At 44.5% G+C, this 21,345-nt stretch overlaps 1 protein-coding gene across 4 annotated transcripts in view; it reads right to left on the reverse strand.

Annotated features, from left to right (window-relative positions):
• Positions 1-20,434, reverse strand: part of ptdss2 (phosphatidylserine synthase 2) — an 80,981-nt gene extending 60,547 nt beyond the window's left edge. For 2 of the 4 annotated variants that reach the window (XM_059975501.1, XM_059975503.1), the window contains exons 1-2: positions 20,108-20,433; positions 3,306-3,407 (exon numbers count right to left, since the gene is read on the reverse strand). In XM_059975501.1, coding sequence (XP_059831484.1) covers positions 3,306-3,407; positions 20,108-20,325 — 320 coding nt within the window. In that variant the 5' untranslated portion in view covers positions 20,326-20,433. Of the gene's footprint in view, positions 1-3,305; positions 3,408-20,107 lie in introns of all 4 variants that reach the window. The other 2 variants (XM_059975500.1, XM_059975502.1) reach the window with 2 other exon arrangements.
• Between the last annotated feature and the right edge of the window lie 911 nt (positions 20,435-21,345).

The following is a 21,345-nucleotide window of genomic DNA, read 5'->3' on the forward strand; positions in this document are numbered from 1 at the left end:
AAAAAATAATGCAAAAATCACCATAAAGTACATTCTCGTAAAGCACAAAAACCCAAAAGGAAGAATATCTAGCTGTGCCCAGAAAAAGAATTAATGATATAACAAAATCCATGAGAGAGGCTTACAAAGTTGTTGAACACATCAGAAAGTCTAAGTATCAAAAGTAATGCAGAATTCAGAAATTGAAGATTCAGAATCAGAAGAATTTATGAAGAGTAAGCAAATAGTAAAGGAATTAAATAATCCCTGTCATCATGATAGTACAAATGTCCTGACAGAAGATCCAGTAAGAATGAGGAATTAAAGAAAATAAGTTGTATTGAGAGCATCCTGAGCAGCTGCATCACTGCCTGGTTCGGAAATTGCACCATCTCGGATCGCAAGACCCTGCAGCGGATAGTGAGGTCAGTTGAGAAGATCATCGGGGACTCTCTTCCCACCATCACGGACATTTACATTACACACTGCATCAATAAAGGAAACAGCATTATGAAGGACCCCATGCACCCCTCATACAATCTCTTCTGTCGTCTGGGAAAAGGCTCCGAAGCATTTGGGTTCTCACGACCAGGCTATGTAACAGTTTCTTTCCCCAAGCTATCAGACTCCTCAATACCCGAAGCCTGGACTGACACCTTGTCCTACTGTCCTGTTTATTATTTTTTGTAATGCCTGCACTGTTTTTGTGCACTTTATGCAGTCCTGTGTAGGTCTGTAGTCTAGAATAGTTTTCTCTGTGTTTTTTTTTCCATAGTTCAGTCTAGTTTTTGTACTGTGTTATGTAACACCATGGTCCTGAAACACATTGTCTCATTTTTAGTATGTACTATACCAGCAGTTATGGTCAAAATGACAATAAAAGTGACTTGACTTACTAGTATTGAAGTAAAGTATTGAAGAGTGAGAGCAGGGAGTTAATGAGCAGTCAGACGAACATTAATAATAAGGATATGCCAAAATCTATAATATACAAACAAAACAGCAGTCTAACAGCATTGATTTATTAAAGCCAAATAATGTTTGATTAACCTACTAATTAAGCTGACAAATAGGAGAGATACGTGGAAACAATGAATGAAGTGTCTTGGATTTTCAGAAGCCTTTCAATAACACCTACACAATAAGGCTAAGTACAAGGAGTAGCAGTGGTAACATACTGTTATGAACTAAGAATTGGATATTAGAGAGAAAGTCAGATGTAGGAATAGAAGTCCTTCTCAGGCTGGAAAGCTATGTTAAATGGGGTACTGTAGAGGTCAGTATTTGAGAGCTTGCCACTCAATCTACATCAACAATTTGTCTATAAACAAGCTTCAAAAGTATAAGCAAGCTAAAGGATTGTACAAGGTAGGCAACACAGTGGGGTAGTGGTTAATGTAATGCTTTGCACCGCCAGTGATCAGAAGATTAGGGGTTCAATTCTCACTGCTGTCTGTGAGGAGGTTGAATGTTCTTCATGTGACCTCATGAGTTTCCTCCAGTTTCCTCCCACATTCCAAAAAGACGGATTGGTTAGAGCATGCTATGTTGCTGGCAGATGCATGGCAATACATGGGAGCTTCCTCCAGCACTTCTTTGAACTTTGTTGATTATTGATGCAAATGACACATTTCACTGCATGTTTCAATGTCCCTCTACAAAGCTCATCTCTTTAATACCTTTAAAATATGGAAAAGGTAAAATAATGTTAAAAAAATGAGGTGCAGAAGCAATGGGAATGGTAAGTAATGATGTTTGAAGAGACAAGTCAAGGAAAGTCAACATGCAAGTGAAACGAGCAATTAAAAAAATTACCAAAGGATTCAGTAAAAGAATAAGGACGTTACACAACAATCTTTTTACCTGGAGAAGGATATACATCATAGGCAGAATGCAGCAAAAGCAAATAGCCTATGGCCTAGGCCAATATTACATTAATTTTAAAAGAATGAGACTATTCTTACAAGGCTCAATAGGCTGGATGCAGGAATAATGCTTTCCTGACTAAGTCTAAAACCAAGGATCTCAGTCTTGGGAAAATGGGAAATGAATTTTATGTTTGCTTTACCCGAGGGAGCTATGGTGCCTCAGTCAGCAAGTTTACTTAAACAGGAGGTCCAGAAATTTATGGAGATTAAAAGGGAGCAAAGGTTGTGTGGATAGCGCAGATAAATAGCATTGAAATAACTGCTGGCCTTGTTGAATGGCAGAACAGACTTCAACAATAACATGCTCCATACCTATTTCTTATATTAAGTGGAAAGCTTCCTCAATAATTTATTGAAAAGATGAGAATTTCATTACCATGCTTATCAGGTGATTTCTAGTTAGTTTAGTTTCCCTGGAGCTACCTCATAAAATAAATATTCAAATGGACACAGTGCATGATTGCAAGGTTTTTTTTTGGCTAGAAATTGAATGGAATGTTAAATAATGTCATTGGGATCAAGTGCATCTGAGCAATGGAGGTTTCATTTGAGGCTGCAGCATGGGAAAATTAATTACACACAAGGGCCAGACCTTGCATTTCACTTACAAGTTAGATCAATGGGGATTGCATGATGGAAATCAAGCAAATCCGGGCCAGCTCACCTGAACTTGGCATGGAAAATAAGATCAGGAAGGAGGAAGGGCAGTCCCAAAAGAAGACACATCACAATGGATAAATATATTTTTCAAAGGCTCCCAGCTCAGACTTACAAGTCTAAGAAGTGCTTAGACAATTTCATTTAGTACACCCTCAAGCTAGGCCTGTATCTGTTTGAGTGGATGAGTTGGTTTTCAAAGGAGCAGTTCTAAGTTATTGTAAAATATGGTTAAAAATCAATACATTTAGCAAGGACAAGAGTGATGAGTAAGTGGATCTATGAGCAGTGGGACAATGGCAATAGTTTTTCCATGTTTATTCTTTAATATTTTGGCCACCCAGATTATAGAATCGAATAGCAATTTTCCTCCTCCAATATGAGGACTGTCACAGATAATTGATTTAAGTTGGGACACAAACTGTCATGACATATCAGATTACATCGGAAAATTTAATGTTCTGATTCTTCACATTGCACAAAGGTATAAAATACAATTTTTCGAGGAGTCTTTACTGAACTCAATGCTATGGATCTAATGTACTATTTTCAACAGTTGAAAACTAATGGATTTTGTCACATATAACGACAGTAAACACACTTGCTCAACCAGGTTTTAGCACAGCACCTCTCAGTATCCTGGAGGGATTTTTTTAAAAAAAAGCAAGGCATAAAAGAGAACACTTTCTTTGGATTTCAGAAAGAAAAGAATTAGACAAGTTACAAGAGACTATCACTTACCTTTTAATATTATAGGCTGTGTCCTGAGGAGTTTCTTCCAATAAGGTAACATAAACTAGTGCACAAGTCAGGATAAATAACACAGTCAAGGTGTGAGCTCTCCTGTAAATAGAAATAGAATTGCTATTTCAATAACTATTCCATGGCTGAACAAACCCAAATGATATCTATAAGGTTAGACAGCGACCAGGAAATGTTTTTTAAATTGATAAAAACATTCAGCTCAAAACAATAACTAACTTAGAAAACAAATTCACTGTAAAAATCACTGACATTTCCAACTACTTACTTCCCAATGAATTGTAAAATATCTAAAGTTCAAACTAAATTTATCAAAGTTCATATATCACCACATACAACACTGAGTTTCATTTTCTTGCGGACATTCACAGTAAACACAAGAAACAACAGAATCAAGGAAAGACCATCCCCAACTAATGTGCAAAAGACAAAAGAAAATATAAATAAGTAATAAATGTCAAGAACCTAAGATGAAGAGTTCTTGAAAGTGAGTCCATCATTTGTGGGAAGAGTTCTGTGCTGGGGTGAGTGAAGTCATTCAAAAGCCTAATGGTTGAGGGTAATAACCATTCCTGAACCTGGTGGTGTGAAGCCTGAGGCTCCTGTACACTCTTCCTGATGGCAGCAGCGAGAAGAGAGCAGGGGGTCCTTGTTGATGGATGCTGCTTTCCTGTGGCAGTGTTCCATGTAGATGTACTCAGTGCTGGGGAGAGCTTTATCCATGACGGACTGAGCTGTATCCACTACTTTTTGTCAGCTCTTCTGTTCAAAGGCATTCAAGTTTACATACCAGTCTGCATTGCAACCAATATACTCTTCACCATACATCAATAGAAGTCTGTCAAAGTTGTAGACGACATGTTGAATCTTTCCAAACTTCTGAGAAAGTAGAGGCATGCCATGCTGTCTTAGCAATGGCACTTAGGTGCTGGACCCAGGACAGATCCTCCTAAATGATAACAACTGAGGAATTTAAAATTGCTGACCTCTTCACCTCTGATTCCCCCAATCAGGACTGGCTCGTGGACTTCTGGCTTCTTCCTCCAGATCAGCTCTGTCATCTTGCTGACATTGAGTGAAAGATTGTTGTTGTGGAACTTCTCAGCCAGATTTTCATACTGTCACGTGTTTATTAAAATTTTAACTTTTGTTTGATAATTGTCTTCTCAGTCCCAGTGAAGCTCAATACTTTTAGTATAACATTCAGTTATTACTAGACTATTAAACATAGACTCTCAAACAATCTGCTGAAATCAGGTCAACTCCCTCTTATCCTCTTCCTGGCCACTGCCAGTGCTTCAATTCTTTCAAATCTGATTTTGTTTTATACCTGCACCATTTTTAAGCATTTAAATCTTGAGGAGGAATTTAATCTGAGCTGATAGGGAGTGAGATGCAGGAACCTGAACCTGATCCCTTGACAGATGCCAAAGCGCTGAACTCATCTAAAGTTTCAGTGTAAAGTTAACCTACAGCAGTACAAGGGGATCCTTTTAGACACTCTAAAATACATTCTCACTAGATCCCAAAAGATTCACAAAAACATTAATTTTAACATTTTCACATTTAAAAAAAGTTAAACAGAAAGCCCAGTGTTCTCATAAACATGAAACATTTTTGTGACTAAAAATAATCAGGCAAAAATTTAAAAATCCTGATAAAATTCTCACTCTAGTCCCTCCATTACCCACTTTCAAAAAATCCCTCAAACAATGGCAGTCCAGCATTATGCACATTGTCCTGTGTTCCCAAATGTATTCAATTTTATCTGTATATTAACAGAAACTAAAATCCTTCACTACAAATCCAATACAGCCTTGGAACTGTAAACATGTACTTATTGTGACAGGTCAGCTAATAGCTCTCCAAACAAGTATTTTAAAAAGACAAACAAGCTTTTTGTCACCAAAGGTCATGCATTGTAGATAAGTGGTTATATTCAGTGACAGTCTCAGCACTAACTGGAGAGACACAATAGAACTATTGCAAAAATAAATTTCGCTATGGCAACAAAGCTCCAACTAGCACTGCCACCCATTCATCAACTGCATCCCTAAATAGAGAAATCCAAACAAGATGAAAGAAATTTAACAGAGAAATACCAGCATTATTTTAAAATGTGTTGAAGAACAAGGAAATCTTACATTTTGCTTTTACATCTGATGTAAAAACAGCAGCACAATAAGAGTACTTACAATCTAAATACATAAAAAATTACAAAAACTATTAAAATACAGAAATTTAAATCTTGAGAGTACTCAAGGTTACAAAGTAAGATAGTAATATAGGTTCAAGGTGCCAAACTGGCCCTGCACATTCTCACTACCTTTTGAGAACTGTCATGTTATATTTACCATGTTACATATTTAGGTAACTGGTAGGCAAATCATAACAATACAGATCAATGGCAAATAGCTGAGTCACGTCAATTATGAAGAATCTTAGTAAACTGCATTCCACAACACTAAGTCAAGCAAAAATATTCTAAATACTCATGCCTTAACCCTTTAAGTCAACCTCAAACTCAGAACAAACCAGCAATACCAAACTATTTGTTAGTTAAGAGTCTGATAAAAAATAATTTTAAGAGACACACACACACACACACACAGTGAGTGTCTGTGTCTGTCTAACTCCCCTGGGAGTAGTAAACAAGTTATTATGATACTTTGAAATACCAGATAAAAATGCAGGTTCTGCTGAAGTAGATATTATAAATAAAACTTTCTGCGAAGGCTGAGGAAAGTCCATCTCCCACCCCCCATCCTCATCACATTCTACAGGGGTTGTATTCAGAGCATCCTGAACAGCTGCATCACTTCGGAAATTGCACCATCTCAGATCGCACGACCCTGCAGCGGATAGTGAGGTCAGCTGAGAAGATCATTCGGGTCTCTCTTCCCGCCATTACAGACATTTATACACGCTGCATCCGCAAAGCAAACAGCATTATGAAGGACCCTACACACCCCTCATACAAACTCTTCTCTCTCCTACCATCTGGGAAAAGGCACCGAAGCATTCAGGCTCTTACGACCAGACTATGTAACAGTTTCTTCCCCCAAGCCATAAGACTCCTCAATACCCAGAGCCTGGACTGACACCAACTTACTGCCCTGTACTGTGACTATTGTTTTGTTTATTATTTATTGTAATGCCTGCACTGTTTTGTGCACTTTATGCAGTCCTGGGTAGACCTGTAGTCAAGTGTAGTTTTTTTTCTGTGTTGTATTACATAGTGTCGTTTTTGTACTGTTTCATGTAGCACCATGGTCCTGAAAAACGTTGTCTCATTTTTACTGTGTACTGTACCAACAGTTATGGTTGAAATGACAATAAAAAGTGACTTGACTTGATAGCTCAAAGATTCCAATATGATTTTGCATTAACTTTGTTTACAAGCAGGATTGGATACGAATCAATTCACTTGTATAAACAGTATTTTATTGAAGCTACTGTATATATTTTTCAAGAAGATATCACCTTAAGTTTGTCAAGCCCATGTTTACTTCAGTTGCAGCTTGCATTCCAAAAGAAAATATGGACATAAACTCAGTGGCCATTTTGTTAGGTACACCTGCTCATCAATGCAAATATCTAATCAGCCAATCACGTGGCAACAACTCAATGCATAAAAGCATGCAGATATAGTTAATCAGTTGTTCAGATCAAGCATCAGAATGGGGAAGAAATGGCCTTGACTATGGAATGATTGTTGGTGCCAGTTGAGATGATTTGAGTAACTCAAACTGATCTCCTGGGATTTTCACACACAACAGTCTCTAGAGTTTAGACAATGGTGAGAAAAACAAAAAAAAAGCTAACAGCAGATCTGTGGGTGAAAATGCCTTAATAATGAGAGATATCAGATCGCACAAGTTGAACCTTGAAGCGAGCTACAGCAGCAGACAACCAGGGGCAGGCACTCAGTGGCCACTTTATTAGGTACCTCCTACGTACTTCTATGCCTTATGTGCTTCATACTTGTAAACACCAACTCAACAACAGCAACTGAGTACCAATGTTAACAAAACTAAAAATATGTTGCAGGGTGAAGAAAATGAAGGCATAGTTGATGAATTAGCAGACTTAGAAACAGGAAGACATAAGGGAAAATAATAAAGTTTGAAAGCCCCAGAATAAACCAATAAGGATGGAGGACAGAAAGCAACAAATCAGCCTGTTAAATTTGTGCATCAATTAAGGCAGACCTATTCCCCACATTCTGAACTGTCTGGAGATACAAAAGAAAGATATAGAAGGATAAAGGAGAGAAATAAAAATATGAATAGCTAGGTATAAAACATTGCAGTTGCTGCAAATTTGAAATGGGAGAATTCTGGATGAACACTACATCTGAGGAGAGAGAAACATCATTGTTACTAGCAACTTCTGACAAATTGGTAAAGCTCATTATCTGAAATTGTAGAATTTAACATTGAGCCAGTAGTATTTCTTTACAAAAAAATGTATCTCTGCTACTCTAGCTTGCCACATTTCATTAGAAGAGGAGAACAGAACAAAAAAGGTTGGCTGAGGAATGGAACTGAAAATTAATGTGACAAACAAATGGAAGCTCAAGTCCACAGCTACAAATTCTGCAAAACAAAAAACCAAAGTCCGCAGATGCTAGAAATCCAAATCATAAAGAAAAAAATTCTAGAAACACTCAATAGGCTACTAACCCAAAATGTTAATCCGAAACCCCCTCCACAGATACTCAGGATTTTCTGTTCTGTAATCAGTCAGCCCCATCTGCATTTAGTTTCTCCAAAGTAGAGAAGAACATATCCTAAGCGTATACATCAACTTCAAAGTTAAATGATCAAAGTACATATATGTCACTGCATACTATCCCGAGATTCATTTGCTTGAGGGCATTCACTGTAAATATGAAGAAATACAACAGAATCAATAAGGAATTGCACACAAAGATGAACAAACAACCAATGTACTCCTCCAGATAGGCCTGCTGTAATTAAAACGCCTTCATAATCTTCTCTCAGGTGATCAGTCTCTCTTTAACATCCCATGGACATTTAACATCTGCAGGACGATGCTGAGGATGTTCTACGAGTCTGTGGTGGCCAGTGTTATCATGTTTGCTGTCGTGTGCTGGGGCAGCAGGCTGAGGGTAGCAGACACCAAAAGAATCAACAAACTCATTCCTAAGGCCGGTGATGTTGTGGGGGTGGAACTGGACTCTCTGACGTTGGTGCCTGAAAAGTGGATGCTGTCCAAGTTGCATGCCATCTTGGACAATGTCTCCCATCCACTCCATAATGTACTGGTTAGGCACAGGAGTACATTCAGCCAGAGATTCATTCCACTGAGATGCAACACTGAGCGTCATAGGAAGTCATTCTTGCCTGCGGCCATCAAACTTTACAACTCCTCACTCAGAGTGTCAGACACCCTGAGCCAACAGGCTGGTCCTGGTCTTATTTCCACTTGGCATAATTAACTTACTATTATTTAATTATCTATGGTTTTATATTGCTATATTTCTACACTATTCTTGGTTGGTGCGACTGTAATGAAACCCAATTTCCCTCAGGATCAATAAAGTATGTCTGTCTTAGTCTCAATCCCATCATAGTTGCTATTTTTACACAAGCCTGTTTTCTGAACTTAAAATAAAATATTTCAACACTAAATAATATTTATAAATTGAACAAATGACGACTGATTCAAATCTGTTCCTCCCTAACTGATATTTCTAATACTACCCTTCCTTCCACTTGTACAGAATCTGCCATATTTAGCTTTGAAATCAAAGTTGATCTAATCCTGACCTACACCACACTCTTAGTTCCAACAACCTTCCATCCCCCACAAGTCTATAACTCTATATCAGTCTTCATGGCTTTCTTTTTACCTACTGCTTTATAAAAATTCACAGGTAAAATGATGGCCATTGTATATTACATGCTATGGACACGATAGAGACACCCAGATAGTATGTTGCCTCCCCAATTAGGGACGTCACAGATCTGGTCCATGGCATTCTAAATAGGCAGGGTGAGCAGACGGTAGTTTTGGTACATATTCGCACCAATGATATAGGTAGGAAAAGGGAGGAGGTCCTGAAGAGAGAATTTAGGAAGCGAGACAGAAAGTTGAAAAATAAGGCAATTCAGAGGAGTAATCTCCAGATTGCTGCCTGCACCATGTGTTATTGAGGGCAAAAATATAATGATTTGGCAGAACGTGTAATTGAGGAACAGCTGCAGGGGGCAGGATTTCAGATTTCTTCATCATTGCCATCTCTTCTGGACATAGTATAAACTGTACAAAAGGGATAGGTGACACCTGAATTTGAAGGAGACCAATATCTTTGCAGGCTGGTTTGCTAGATCTGTTGAGGAGAGTTTAAAATAATTTGGCAGGTAGGTGGGAAACTGAATGATAGGGCAGTTGGTATACAAGTAGATGCAGTGTGTAGTGAGACTGTGGGGAAGGACAGGAGGATGATGGGGCAAAATTGCAGACAGTGGGATGAGTTAAAGTACAAGAGGGGGCCAAAATTAAAGAATGATGAAGATAAGATTGAAGGTGTTATATTTGAATGCAGGCAGCAAATGAAACAAGGTAAATGATCTTGTGGCACAGTTAGAGATTAGCAGGTAGGATGTTGTAGGCATCTCTGAGTTGCGGCAGTAAAAAGATCATAATTGTGAGCTTAACATCCAAGGATACACATTGTATTGAAAGGAGAGGCAGGTAGGCAGATCAGGCAGGGTGCCTCTTTTGGGAAAAAAAGTGAAATCAAATCCTTAGAAAACAGTGATATAGGATCGGAAGAAATAGAAGCCTAATGGATCAAATTAAGGAATGGCAAGAGTAAAAAAAAAATTAGGAATCATATTTAAAGAGCAAACACGAGGAAATCTGCAGATGCTGGAAATTCAAACAACACACATAAAATGCTGGTAGAACACAGCAGGCTAGGCAGCATCTATAGGGAGAAGCGCTGTCGACGCTTCGGGCCGAGACTCTTCGTCAGGACCAAGGGTCTCGGCCCAAAACGTCGACAGCACTTCTCCCTATAGACGCTGCCTAGCCTGCTGTGTTCTACCAGCATTTTGTGTGTGTTGTTGTTAGGAGTCATATATAAGCTTCCAAACAGTAGCCAGAATGGGGTCTACAAAATTCAAGAGATAGGAAAGGCATGTAAACAGGGCAATGTTGGAATAATCATGGGGGATTTCAATATGCAGGTGGATTGGGAAAATCCAGTTGGTGCTAGATCACAAGAGAGGGAATTGTAGAGTTCCTACGAGATGGCTTCTTAGAGCTGGTTGTGCTGAGCCCACCAAGGGAACAGCAATTCTGAATTAGTATTTATGTAATGACACAGATTACATTAGAGAGCTTAAGGTAAATGAATCCTTGGGATGCACTGATGATAGCATCCAAAATTCACCCTGCAGTTTGAGATGGAGAAGCTAAAGTCAAACATACCAGTAATACAGTAAAGGGAATTACAGAGACACGATCTGGCCAAAGTTGATTGGAAGGGGACACTAGCAGGGATGATGACAAAACAGCAACAGCTAATGTTTCTGGGAGAAATTCAGAAGGTACAGGAAAGATACATGAGGTACTGTGGCAGGCAAGGGAAGTTAAAGACAACATAAAACAGGGAATATAGCAAAAATTAGTGGGAAAGTAAAGCATTAGGAAGCTTTTAAAAAGCAACAAAAAAAAGCCATAAGGGAGAAAAGATGAAATATGAAGGCAAGCTAACCAATAAAGGAGACAGAGTTTTTCAGATATATAAAGGGTAAAATAGAAATGAGAGTGGATATCGGACCACAGGAAAATGACATTGAAAAGATAGAACTGCAGGACACAGAAATGGCAGACAAACTGAATAAGTTTTTTTTTAAATCACTCTACTCTGGAAGACACCAACAGAATGTCAAAAATTCAAGAGTGTCACGGGGCAGAAGTGAGTGTCATAGCTATTACTAAGGAGAAGGTGCTTGGGGAACTGAAAAGCCTCCTGTATCAGATTAATTACACCTGAGGGTTTTGAAGGAAGTAGCTGCAGTGATTGTGGAGGCATTAGTAATGATCTTTCAACAATTACTAGATTCTGGAATGGTTACTGAGGACTGGAAAATTCTAAATGTCACTCCTCTTTTTTAAGAAGGAAGGGGACAGAAGAAAAGAAATTATAGGCCAGGTAGCCTTACTTCAGTGTTTGGAAAGATGTTGGAGTCTATTATTAAGGATGAGGTTTTGGAGTACTTGGAGGCACATGATAAAATAGGCCGAAGTCAGCATGGTTTTCTAAAGAGGAGACCTTTCCTGACATAACTGTTAGAATTCTTTGCAGAAATAATAGGCAGGATAGACAAAGGAGAGTCAGTGGATGTTGTTTATTTGTTTATTCAGTAGGACTTTGAGAAGGTGCCGCACATGAGGCCACTAACAAGTTAAGAGCCCATGGTATTACAGGAAAGACACTAGTGTGGATAGAAGATTGGTTGACTGGCAGGAGGCAAAGAGTGGGAATAAAAGGGGACTTTTCTATTTAGCTGTTGTTCAGTGATTTGGACAGAGGAATTACTAGCTTCGTAGCCAAGCTTGCAGACGATACGAAGATAAGTGGGGGCAGGCAGTGTTGAGGAAGCAGGATGTCTGCAGAAGGACTTAGATTGGGCAAATGGGCAAAGAAGTGGTAGATGGAATACACTGTAGGGAAGTACACAGCTATGCACTTTGGCAGAAGGAATAAAGGTGTGGACTACTTTCTAAATGGGGAGAAAATACAAAAATCAGAGGTGCAAGAGAACTTGGGAGTCATTGTGCATGATTCCGTAAAGGTTAACTTGCAGGTTGAGTCAGTGGTAAGGAAGGTAAATGCGTTATCAGCATTCGTTTTGAGAGGACTAGAATACAAAATCAAGGATGTAATGCTAAGGCGTTGGTTAGTTTTGGGCCCCTTATCTAAGCAAAGATGTGCTGGCATTGGAGAAGGTCCAGAGGAGAGTCATGAGAATGATACTGAGATGAAAGGGTGACGTGGATAGGTTAGGTAAGTGGGCAAATTCATGGTAGATGCAATTTAATGTGGATAAATGTGAGGTTATCCACTTTAGTGGCAAGAACAGGAAAACAGATTATCTGAATGGTTGCCAAATAGGAAAAGGGGAGGTGCAATGAGACCTGGGTGTCATTGTACACCAGTCATTGAAAGTGGGCATGCAGGTACAGCAGGCGGTGAAAAAGGCGAATGGTATGTTGGCATTCATAGCAAGAGGATTCTTGTACAAGAGCAGGGAGGTTCTACTGCAGTTGTACAAGGCCTTGGTGAGACCACACCTGGAGTTTTGTGTGCAGTTTTGGTGCCCTAATCTGAGGAAAGACATTCTTGCCATAGAGGGAATACAAAGAAGGTTCACCAGACTGATTCCTGGGATGCCAGGACTTTCATATGAAGAAAGACTGGATCGACTGGGCTTATACTCGCTGGAATTTAGAAGATTGAGGGGGATCTTATTGAAACGTATAAAATTCTAAAGGGATTGGACAGGCTAGATACAGGAAGATTGTTCCCGATGTTGGGGAAGTCCAGAACGAGGGGTCACAGTTTAAGGATAAAGGGGAAGCCTTTTAGGACCGAGATGAGGAGAAACTTCTTCACACAGAGAGTGGTGAATCTGTGGAACTCTCTGCCACAGGAAACAGTCGAGGCCAGTTCACTGGCTATATTTAAGAGGAAGTTAGATATGGCCCTTGTGGCTAAAGGGATCGGGGGTACGGAGAGAAGGCAGGTACAGGGTTCTAAGTTGGATGATCAGCCATGATCATACTGAATGGCGGTGCAGGCTCAAAGGGCCGAATGGCCTACTCCTGCACCTATTTTCGATGCTTCTATGAAAGGGTTAACATATGAGGGCTGGTCGATGGCTCTGGGCCTGTACTTGCTGGAGTTTTGAAGAATGAAGGGAGGATCTCATTGAAACCTACTGAATATTGAAAGGTCTGTATAAAGTGGATATGGTGAGGATGTTTCTTATAGTGGGGGAGTCCAGGACCAGAGGGCACAGCCTCAGAATTGAGGAATGTCCATTCAGAAGAGATGATAAAAATTTTTTTTGGGCCAAATAGTGGTGAATCTGTGGAGTTCATTGCACAGACGGATGTGCAGGCCAAGTTATTCTGTATATTTAAAGCAGAGGTTGATAGGTTCTTGATTAATCAGAGTGTCAACGGTTATAGGCAGAGGGCAAGAGAATGTGATTGAGAGGGATAATAAAAGGCTTGATGAAATAGCAGAGTGTACTTGATGGGCTGAATGGCCTAATTCTGCTCCTATGTCTTATGCGCTTAAATGTCTAACCAATTCCTCTCTACCTGGATCCACCCAACCTCTCGCTCCACCCATTCCCTCTATCTTTTTATATTCACCATCTTTCAGTCCTGATGAAGGGTCTTTAACCCTGAACATTGACTGTCTATTTACCTGATCCTCTGAATTCTTCGAATGAAAAATACAAGGTGGAGTTTTTTTAATGATGTCAGTACATGCAATACTTTACTGAAACAGATGAGGCAATAAAAATATCTGGCTGGGATTCCAATCGATGTTAGATGTCAAGTTTCAAGAGCGTAGTTCAACACTCAAACATTTGCTAAATCTATTGAATATATTACAGACTGCTAATCATTCCAAGATTAATAAAGATATAAAAATAGTGGAATATGAATAATAGAAGGAATAAGAGGAAATAAGTACTACAGTTACCAAGTCTAAGCTAGCTATTAGTGCTTACTCTAATAGGCTAGCTACACTATGGTTAAAATGCAAAATAACACCTTGGATTAAATGTTAAATACAGACCACAGCAATGTTTAAATATAGACACTAAGTTTCCTTTGTAGGAACTACATGAAGAAATTATTCCAAATTCGGATTCAAAGCCCTCATATGGCAGTCACATTAAAGGGAAATGCCTGATTCTAAAGAAACATTCCATTAATACCAAAAATCTTATCTGATTTTACATAGTATTAACTTTCTTAGCATTATATTACTCTCGGAGTGCTGAAAATGTTGCACGAGCCAAAAGGACTTTGATTCTTCATGTCAGCAACTAAGGCGATGATTATTGGCTTCAGGAGGAAACCAGAGGCCCTTGAGCCAGTCCTCATCGGGGGTCAGTAACTTTAAATTCCTCAGTGGTATTATTTCAGAGAACCTGTCCTGTGTCCAGCACATAAGTGCAATTCTAAAGAAAGCATAGCAGTGTTTCTACTTCCTTAGAAATTCGCGAAGATTCAGGCAAGACATCTAAAACTTTGACAAATTTCTATAGATTGACTATAGATTCTATAGTGGAGTATATATTAACAGGCTGCAACGCTGTTTGGTATGGAAACGCCAATGCCCCTGGACAGAAAATCCTACAGAAAGTAGTGGATGCCGCCCAGTTCACCACAGGTAAAACCCTCCCCACCCCTGAGCACATGGAGTTGCGCCACAGGAAAGCAGCATTATCATCATCGGGGAACCCCACCACCCAGGTCATGCTCTTTTCTCACTGCAGCCATCAGGTAGAAGGTACAAAAGCTTCAGGACTCACATCACCAGGTTCAGGAACAGTTATTACCCCTCTTGAACCAGAGGGGTTAACTTCACTTGCCATGTCACTGAACACTTCCCACAACCTATGGACTCACTTTCAAGTATTCTTCATGTTCTCCGTATTTATTATTCTCATTTCTTTTTATCTTTCTTTTTGTGAGAAAGTCTTCTCCTGTTCCTAAGAAATACTGGTTTGTTAAATGGAGACTATAAATTACCCCTGGGTGTAATGGAAAAAATATCACAAGGGAGTTGATGGACATATGTGAGAGACAATAAGTTATGGGCCATGGGAGAGTAAGAAAGAGAATGGGACTAATAGGATTGCTCCTATCAGACTAAGTAGAAGACAACTTAGAACAAATGGCCATGATTTACTTGTTTTAGCTCTGGCAGGCTACTAAAGTTCAAATTACACTGTTATCTTTGTAAATTCCTTAAATGGTACATTGTATCTGTAACTCAGCATCTTTGTTACAATATCCCTAAATCCAGGGAAAAACATGAATGTGGTAAACTATGAAAAAAGATTAAATCTGTATTGGATTTTCATTATGCAGAATGAAGAGCAGTGCATTGTGTCAGGGCTAACTATCCACGATAAAACATCACTGCAGTACCTGCACTTGCCAAAATTATTGAACAGCCTTTTTAATTAACGACCTCAAAAGTAGCACAGTAATTGAACTGATTTGATTGTATGGACATGGACAAAACACAATAGCTAATCTATTGTAAAAGAAATCAAGAACATGAATTAGAAATTTGATATTATATAATGCGATTTCTGCAGCAGCCTGTAATAAGTCAGCAACTGAAATCAGCTTTAAATATGTGAAGGTGACTCTTACATAAAGTATTACTTTAACCGTATGCCAAATCCTAATTACACTGAAGGTTTCATATCTTTTGTGTGTTAATAACGTAAATTCTACAGAAAACTTAATGAAAAAGTGCACTAAAACGGAATAAACTGGATCCAGAGTTTATATGTCACATTATATAGCATGCATTGGGGCAGAAATGCACCTGCTAAGGGAATCTGATGCTATCTATATTTCAACCAACAGGAGACTGATTTATTTGCTATTTCCAAACTGGAAGGATTCTATCCGGGCTATAAGAATCAAAACACTGCAGTGACGGAAGTACAGTATCCTGCAAACTCTTAACCTTTCATTCTGAAAATTTAATCTTTCGAGATTTTCAATATCATAACTTTCTGAGGCTTCATTTTACAAAATACAATACTTAGTTTCTTGAAAATTAACAAAGTGCAGATGCTGGAAATCTGAAAATAAAAAACAGAAAATGATGGAAATGATGGTCTTGCATCAGTGGAAGAAAAATAAAAGTTAATATATCAGTTCTGACAAAGGGTCTTTAATTTGAAACATCAACATCACAGATGTGGCTTGACCTGCTAAGTATTTCCAGCATTCTCAGTCTTTACATAATCTTACTCGAGACCAATTGGAAAGAAACTTGTATCTCGCAGTAATCTATTTCTCAGAGCAACCAGCAGGAAAATAAATCTTGCGCCACCATTTAGCGCCAAAACAGCCCCATTACAATATAGCTCCTCCCCAGCTCTGCCCTCAAAGTACTTCAAGTACCTGTCCAAGTCACTACCCAATTAATGTATTAATAACCACAAAATCATTACCATTCACCAGTCACCAAAATGCACCATAATTCCCAACCAGTCCCATTCCCCCAACACGTCTGCCAGCTCTGGCTCTACACACTTCCATTACTGGCTCTTCCCTTTTCCCCATCAGCAGTGATTCCTCTCAGTCATCAGACAGCAGCCCCTCTTCCCCTCCCCCATCACAAGCCTCTGTCTCCCCCCCCCCCCCCGTTACTAGTCAGTAATCCTTCTCCCCACCCCATTGCCAGTCATCAGCCCCTCCGTCCCACCCCCCCATCACTGGTTAGCAGCCCCTATTCTCCCCCCATCACTAGTCAGCAGTCCCTCTCTACCCCCAATCACCAGTCAGCAGCCCCTCTCTACCCCCAATCACCAGTCAGCAGCCCCTCTCTCTCCCCCAATCGCCTGTCAGCAGCCCCACTCTCCCCAATCGCCAGTCAGAAGCCCTTCTCCCCCCCAATCACCAGTCAGCAGCCCCTCTCTACCCCCAATCACCAGTCAGCAGCCCCTCTCTCTCCCCCAATCGCCTGTCAGCAGCCCCACTCCCCCCAATCGCCAGTCAGAAGCCCTTCTCCCCCCAATCACCAGTCAGCAGTCCCTCTCTCTCCCCCAATCGCCTGTCAGCAGCCCCACTCCCCCCAATCACCAGTCAGAAGCCCTTCTCCCCCCCAATCACCAGTCAGCAGCCCCTCTCCCCCAATCACCAGCCCCTTTCCCCCATCGCCAGTCAGCAGCCCCTCTCCCCCCCATCGCCAGTCAGCAGCCCCTCTCCCCCCCATCGCCAGTCAGCAGCCCCTCTCCCCCCATCGCCAGTCAGCAACCCCTCTCTCCCCCCATCGCCAGTCAGCAGCCCCTCTCCCCCCATCGCCAGTCAGCAGCCCCTCTCCCCCCATCGCCAGTCAGCAGCCCCTCTCTCCCCCCATCGCCAGTCAGCAGCCCCTCTCCCCCCATCGCCAGTCAGCAGCCCCTCTCTCCCCCCATCGCCAGTCAGCAGCCCCTCTCCCCCCATCGCCAGTCAGCAGCCCCTCTCCCCCCATCGCCAGTCAGCAGCCCCTCTCCCCCATCGCCAGTCAGCAGCCCCTCTCCCCCCATCGCCAGTCAGCAGCCCCTCTCTCCCCCCATCGCCAGTCAGCAGCCCCTCTCCCCCCATCGCCAGTCAGCAGCCCCTCTCCCCCATCGCCAGTCAGCAGCCCCTCTCCCCCCATCGCCAGTCAGCAGCCCCTCTCCCCCCATCGCCAGTCAGCAGCCCCTCTCCCCCCATCGCCAGTCAGCAGCCCCTCACCCCCCATCGTCAGTCAGCAGCCCCTCTCCCCCCATCGCCAGTCAGCAGCCCGTCCCCCCCATCGCCAGTCAGCAGCCCCTCTCCCCCCATCGCCAGTCAGCAGCCCCTCTCTCCCCCCCATCGCCAGTCAGCAGCCCCTCTCCCCCCATCGCCAGTCAGCAGCCCCTCTCCCCCCATCGCCAGTCAGCAGCCCCTGTCCCCCCATCGCCAGTCAGCAGCCCCTCTCCCCCCAACGCCAGTCAGCAGCCCCTCTCCCCCCATCGCCAGTCAGCAGCCCCTCTCTCCCCCCATCGCCAGTCAGCAGCCCCTCTCCCCCCATCGCCAGTCAGCAGCCCCTCTCCCCCCATCGCCAGTCAGCAGCCCCTGTCCCCCCATCGCCAGTCAGCAGCCCCTCTCCCCCCATCGCCAGTCAGCAGCCCCTCTCCCCCCATCGCCAGTCAGCAGCCCCTCTCCCCCCATCGCCAGTCAGCAGCCCCTCTCCCCCATCGTCAGTCAGCAGCCCCTCTCCCCCCAACGCCAGTCAGCAGCCCCTCTCCCCCCATCGCCAGTCAGCAACCCCTCTCTCCCCCCATCGCCAGTCAGCAGCCCCTCTCCCCCCATCGCCAGTCAGCAGCCCCTCTCCCCCCATCGCCAGTCAGCAGCCCCTCTCTCCCCCCATCGCCAGTCAGCAGCCCCTCTCTCCCCCCATCGCCAGTCAGCAGCCCCTCTCCCCCCATCGCCAGTCAGCAGCCCCTCTCCCCCATCGCCAGTCAGCAGCCCCTCTCCCCCATCGCCAGTCAGCAGCCCCTCTCCCCCATCGCCAGTCAGCAGCCCCTCTCTCCCCCCATCGCCAGTCAGCAGCCCCTCTCCCCCCATCGCCAGTCAGCAGCCCCTCTCCCCCATCGCCAGTCAGCAGCCCCTCTCCCCCCATCGCCAGTCAGCAGCCCCTCTCCCCCCATCGCCAGTCAGCAGCCCCTCTCCCCCATCGCCAGTCAGCAGCCCCTCTCCCCCCCATCGCCAGTCAGCAGCCCCTCTCCCCCCATCGCCAGTCAGCAGCCCCTCTCCCCCCCATCGCCAGTCAGCAGCCCCTCTCCCCCCAATCACCAGTCAGAAGCCCTTCTCCCCCCCATCGCCAGTCAGCAGCCCCTCTCCCCCCAATCGCCAGTCAGAAGCCCTTCTCCCCCCCATCGCCAGTCAGCAGCCCCTCTCCCCCCATCGCCAGTCAGCAGCCCCTCTCCCCCCATCGCCAGTCAGCAGCCCCTCTCCCCCCATCGCCAGTCAGCAGCCCCTCTCCCCACATCGCCAGTCAGCCGCCCCTCTCCCCCATCGCCAGTCAGCAGCCCCTCTCCCCCCCATCGCCAGTCAGCAGCCCCTCTCCCCCCCATCGCCAGTCAGCAGCCCCTCTCCCCCCATCGCCAGTCAGCAGCCCCTCTCCCCCCCCATCGCCAGTCAGCAGCCCCTCTCCCCCCAATCACCAGTCAGAAGCCCTTCTCCCCCCCATCGCCAGTCAGCAGCCCCTCTCCCCCCCATCGCCAGTCAGCAGCCCCTCTCTCCCCCCTATCGCCAGTCAGCAGCCCCTCTCCCCCCCATCGCCAGTCAGCAGCCCCTCTCCCCCCATCGCCAGTCAGCAGCCCCTCTCTCCCCCCTATCGCCAGTCAGCAGCCCCTCTCCCCCCATCGCCAGTCAGCAGCCCCTCTCCCCCCCATCGCCAGTCAGCAGCCCCTCTCTCCCCCCATCGCCAGTCAGAAGCCCCTCTCCCCCCATCGCCAGTCAGCAGCCCCTCTCCCATCGCCAGTCAGCAGCCCCTCTCCCCCCATCGCCAGTCAGCAGCCCCTCTCCCCACATCGCCAGTCAGCCGCCCCTCTCCCCCATCGCCAGTCAGCAGCCCCTCTCCCCCCCATCGCCAGTCAGCAGCCCCTCTCCCCCCATCGCCAGTCAGCAGCCCCTCTCCCCCCATCGCCAGTCAGCAGCCCCTCTCCCCCCATCGCCAGTCAGCAGCCCCTCTCCCCCCATCGCCAGTCAGCAGCCCCTCTCCCCCCATCGCCAGTCAGCAGCCCCTCTCCCCCCATCGCCAGTCAGCAGCCCCTGTCCCCCCATCGCCAGTCAGCAGCCCCTCTCCCCACATCGCCAGTCAGCCGCCCCTCTCCCCCATCGCCAGTCAGCAGCCCCTCTCCCCCATCGCCAGTCAGCAGCCCCTCTCCCCCCATCGCCAGTCAGCAGCCCCTCTCCCCCCATCGCCAGTCAGCAGCCCCTCTCCCCTCAGTTCTCACCAGAAGAAAGTGACGGTACCATCGTCAAACACTTCGGACTCTGTACTGCGCCGGGCCTCGTCTACCTTGTCCCGGCGCCCGCCGCTCGCCCCCTCCCCGCGATGCTGCCGACTTCCCGTCTCCAGCTCCGGCTCGCTCCACAATCCGTTCGGCTCGCCGCCGCCGCCGCCGGCCGGTCTCCTCACCGTGCCACGATCGGCACTGGTCCCGCGAAACATCGCGGTGCTGCAGCAGGCTGCCGGACCGCAGCTCTCACTCGACCGGTCTCCCGTCCAGCCTTCACTCCACGGGCAAAGGGCGGCACTGACCAGCTCCTACAGCATCAGTGCGCAGGCGCACCCCCACCCCGCCCTCATGAAGGAGCCGGGGCGGGACTGGCACCACGACGAGGCTAGAGGGGCATGTCTCCCGTTCGGTTATTACAACGAGGCGTTAGGGGCAGATCCGGAATCGAAACAAATTTCCATGGCTGCTGTTGCTCAGGTAACAGCGGAAGTGTGGGCACCACATGAGAGTTAGTGGCAGACATCCCACCCTGCAAAAACTCATTTCAGGGAGGTAGCACCACACACACACCCCCACCCGTCGACCTCCAAGTGTGTATGTATATAGGACATTTGATTATGAAAGAACACAATTTATTTGATCACATATTGAAACTACACACAAACACACACACATACATATATATATATACACCTTATTGAGTATTTTGTTGGCAGTCTTAATACTAATAGCTAAATGCTAATGCAAATAGCTTTTTTCTTTTGTAAACTTTCCTTGTACTGTGATGTGACTTGCTTGGCAGATTTGAGCATTTTGCCGGAAGTCTCAACCTCATGGCAGTCTATGTCAATGAATTTGTTAATTTTGCAAGACATCAGAGTGGCAAGTGTTTTGTGAGACAGCTGACTTCTGAATTCTGTCTTAATGTGACGCACCATGCTGAATGCCCTTTCTACATCACAATTAGAATCTGGCAGCACCAAAAGCATCTTCATCAACTGGCAGAGCTCTTTGAATCTCAACTGCCCTGTGCTCACAGATTTTACTTCGGACGGCTTCCCCCAGAACTCATCAACTGGCAAACTTTTGTAGTTTGGCACCAGTCCTTCAAGGTTAGTTGAGACATAATCCAGGACTTCCAAGTGGAGCTGTTCTCTTGCACCTGCCTTGATCACATTTGGAAATCTCTCTGCCAAAGTCAGACTCTGCTCTGGATTCACCTCATCTTGTCT

Source organism: Hypanus sabinus, chromosome 7 (genome assembly GCF_030144855.1).
Source record: "Hypanus sabinus isolate sHypSab1 chromosome 7, sHypSab1.hap1, whole genome shotgun sequence".
In the NCBI taxonomy this organism is placed as follows: Eukaryota; Metazoa; Chordata; class Chondrichthyes; order Myliobatiformes; family Dasyatidae; genus Hypanus; species Hypanus sabinus.